Source organism: Apis dorsata, unplaced genomic scaffold (assembly GCF_000469605.1).
Source record: "Apis dorsata unplaced genomic scaffold, Apis dorsata 1.3 scaffold_185, whole genome shotgun sequence".
Taxonomy (NCBI): Eukaryota; Metazoa; Arthropoda; class Insecta; order Hymenoptera; family Apidae; genus Apis; species Apis dorsata.
In genome coordinates, this window is record NW_006263470.1 from 304,181 (window position 1) to 307,749 (window position 3,569).

At 37.3% G+C, this 3,569-nt stretch overlaps 1 protein-coding gene across 1 annotated transcript in view; it reads right to left on the bottom strand.

The window, feature by feature from the left end:
- LOC102680800 (cadherin-23) overlaps positions 1–3,569 on the bottom strand; it is a 15,629-nt gene that overhangs the window by 6,105 nt on the left and 5,955 nt on the right. The window contains exons 2-5 of the mRNA XM_031509839.1: positions 2,051–2,354; positions 1,319–1,590; positions 838–1,002; positions 1–14 (exon numbers count right to left, since the gene is read on the bottom strand). The exon at positions 1–14 is cut by the window's left edge and continues 44 nt beyond it. Of these exons, the coding sequence (XP_031365699.1) occupies positions 1–14; positions 838–1,002; positions 1,319–1,590; positions 2,051–2,348 (749 nt within the window). The 5' untranslated portion in view covers positions 2,349–2,354. The remainder of the gene's footprint in view (positions 15–837; positions 1,003–1,318; positions 1,591–2,050; positions 2,355–3,569) is intronic.

Consider the following 3,569-nt stretch of genomic DNA (forward strand, 5'->3'; position numbering starts at 1 on the left):
ACGGGTGGCTGATCCTGAAAATAATTTATTTATTTCAGGATCATATTTATTCGTTGTATAAAATCTTTAACGTGCGTTTGCTTAAAGGAAGAATTTTATTTTGGTCTCCTTAAGTCGATGGAATTTGAGCGCGAATTAAAAATAATTATCGCTTTTGAGAGAGATCTTTCCTCTCAAATCCTCGAGTTATCCTCAGGTGCATTTATAATTCGAAAGTTTTCCGATTATTAATATTTACTATCTAAAACACGAATTAAAAACTATCGTTAAAACATCTACTGAAAATAATTTATTTATCAAGAAGATATTTATTCGTTTGTTGTGTAGAATCTTTAACGTGCTTAAAGGAAGAATTTTATTTAAGTTTCCTCGATGGAATTTGCTTTGGGCGCGAATTAAAAATAATTATCGCTTTTGAGAGAGATCTTTCCTCTCAAACGTATTCTTAGGCTATCCTCAGATGCATTTATAACCCGAAAGTTTCTCGATTGTTAATATTTAAAACACGAATTAAAAATTATTATTAAAACATATCTACTGTGAACGATTTTTTTTTAATCGCAATTTCCATGAAATAATTAAATCGAACCTGATGGCATGTTTAAAGAACGATCAAGGTAAAACGCGTAAGAACGAAGGGAAACATTTACCGGTTCCGGTGAAAGTTATTTTGTGAAAACAACGCGTACAAGGATAATCAGATGCTTCCACGAAGAGAGTGACCGGGTAACGGCCCGCCCGTTCCCGGTTACATTATCGCGAAATAATCTTGCAAACAAATACGGAATGATCGCGCCGGGTGTACAGTTATGCACATCCTTGGCGAGGCCTACTTACCTGAACATCGAGAACGTCCACGGCTACTGTCGCTCTGGCTTGTAACCTTCTCGAGACGTCGCTGGCACCGTCTATGGCCAGAAGATTGATCAAATAGGAATTTCTCCTTTCGTAATCGAGAGACTTGGCTAGGCTGATTTGCACGTCGTATTTTCCCTCTGCCAACTGATAAAATGACTTATAATTAAGGGCAACGAAACTTACTAAATTTAACTTCTTCTGTGTATAATATTTCAAGTATCTAAAGTGTCTAAAATAAGAATACTAAATGATTTTGAAATATTTTTCTTTTTTTCATCATCGATCTTACTACATTTTTCCTCGAGGAACGATTCGAAAAATTCAAGGAACAATAGAAAGTACGAAGAAGAATAACGAGATCGAGAGAGTGTGACGAAGGAAGCGTACAAGAACTTGGAGGATAATTATTCATACAACTGAATTTCTAAGTTATATACCTCTTGTTGCAAGACTTATATACCTTTTCTGTGGAAACGTTGAAGACATCGCAAACGTCGTCGTCCCGAGATGCGGACACGCATTCCACGTGAACATCAGCGTTCACGCCACCATCGCGATCCGTGATCGTGATCGTGCCAGGAGGAACTAGGAGGCCACCCACGTGCGCACTTTCCGGTACCCTCGCCGCATAAGGTCTGCCGTGATATACCGGTGGATTATCGTTCTCGTCCAGCACTGCTATCTCCCTTCGAAGGGACACGGTGTTGGGCTCTGATCCCGCGATCCCTTCGTCTAATAAAACATGGCTTTTAACAATCCCTCCGCGCATCGAGTTTTAAATTATCATTTCCTGATTTGGAATGCATCACGTGTGAAAAAATATTGGAAAAAAATTGCGAAAAACTATTATCTTTTCTATAAATATAATAAATATAGAAAGAAATAGTCGGAAATAATTAGTGAAATCTATAAAAACCTTCGTGTAAAAAATATACAATAATTTATAGAAATATAAAAGTAGATTTTCTTATTTTTACCATGTCACATGTTAATATTAAATATAAATTGATTGAAATTGATTGAAATTAATTGAAAAATGTCGAAGTTAAATACAAAGATTTGTAACAACCAGGTCGTTAGCATTCGTGTCGTACTCGAATCTAATGCTCTACATATCGTCAATTATCCATTGACGATATTATTCCATCGTAACGGGACACCGATAAAAAGGTGTACATGTATATATAGTTACCCGTTATGCTGATGATGACTTCGATCAAGTCCTGGCTCTCCCTGTCTAACGCCTTTCTCAGAACAACGACACCGCTGTCCCGATTCACGGTGAAGTATTCACCGCTGATCGAGTAGTGCAGCTTCGAGCCTTCCGGATCCTCTCCTTTCAGAGTGTAAACAGGGGCACCGGGTGGAGTGCCCTCCGACACAGCCAACCTGGCCATGTCTCCACCTTGCACGAAGTGCGGTGCCCTGTTGATCACCTGACCCCATGACGAAGACCACGTGGAGAGTGCGAGCAATAGAATTGTCCACATCGTCACCTAGACCGATAATTGTTCCTCTGTTTCTTTTTTTCTTGCGATAAATAAATGAGAATAAAAGTTTTCTAGTTTGTCCTCTAGGAGGAGTAAAATTAATAGAATTTCTATTTCTCGATTTGACACGAATTAGAATGAAGAAGAATTGAATTACGTTCATTGGAGAGATTCTTTAATGATGAGATGTTTGTTCGTGAATACATTGTGTTACATCCTTCGTTATATGATTTAATTAGCGATTAATTAGCAATTATAATAACTGTTCATTGATATACAAAGGCTATCATTAACATTAATGGTTTCATGTTACGATTCGTCGTCGTAATTGATTGTTAATTATGTAGAAAAATTAATTAATCGTTGAGAAGAGAATTAGAAAGTGTATTCTAAAGATGAAAATGTTTAACGAGAACGATTCTAGATTCAAGGCGGAACTTTCATTAAGACGAATTGGAACAAGAAGTTTTACGTATAAAAGTTTTGCACTCTCTCTTGCGTGACAAGCGAACGCTTCCTATATCGTGGTTCCGTCACGAATCCGTTCACTTCCGGTCATCGTAACCGATGTATCGTGAACAATAATTATACACGCTTTAAATGCGTGCGAATAATACGAAATAATTAATAAAAATTAATAAAAATTAATTATTTCGTATTAAATTAAATTGAATTCACAAATTTCTTTATATATGAATCCCTTAATGATTCAATCGTTAATACTCTAATACATGTTTCAATATAATAATAAATATACATACACGAATACATTTCCTTTCGCGAAACTGGAAATATTTTTACAAAAATCCAAGAGAAGGAATACACGAAAAGTATTTTATCTTCGAAGTAAAAACATCTATATATTTCCATGCATCGCGAAGCCATTCACTTTCCATCTCTCCGCCGATTAATTACCCACCAGTTATATCTCAAAAAAGAAAGAAACCTGTTAAGCTAAACCATAATCTACCACAACAGACGTCTGAAATAGTAATCGTCCACGCGATTATTCTGTTTCCTCGTGCATACATACGTTGTCGGGATCAACGATCGGGGGCTCGTTGGAAAAATGTGCAAGAAGAAAAGACGAGTGGGCAGGAGAGAGGAAACGGTTAAACGCCGCGGAGGATAGAGGGCCGATCTATCGAAGCCACCGGTTTCCACCCATGTAAAACGCGGATTATTATCGACTCTCTCTCTCTCTCTCTCTCTCTCTCTCTC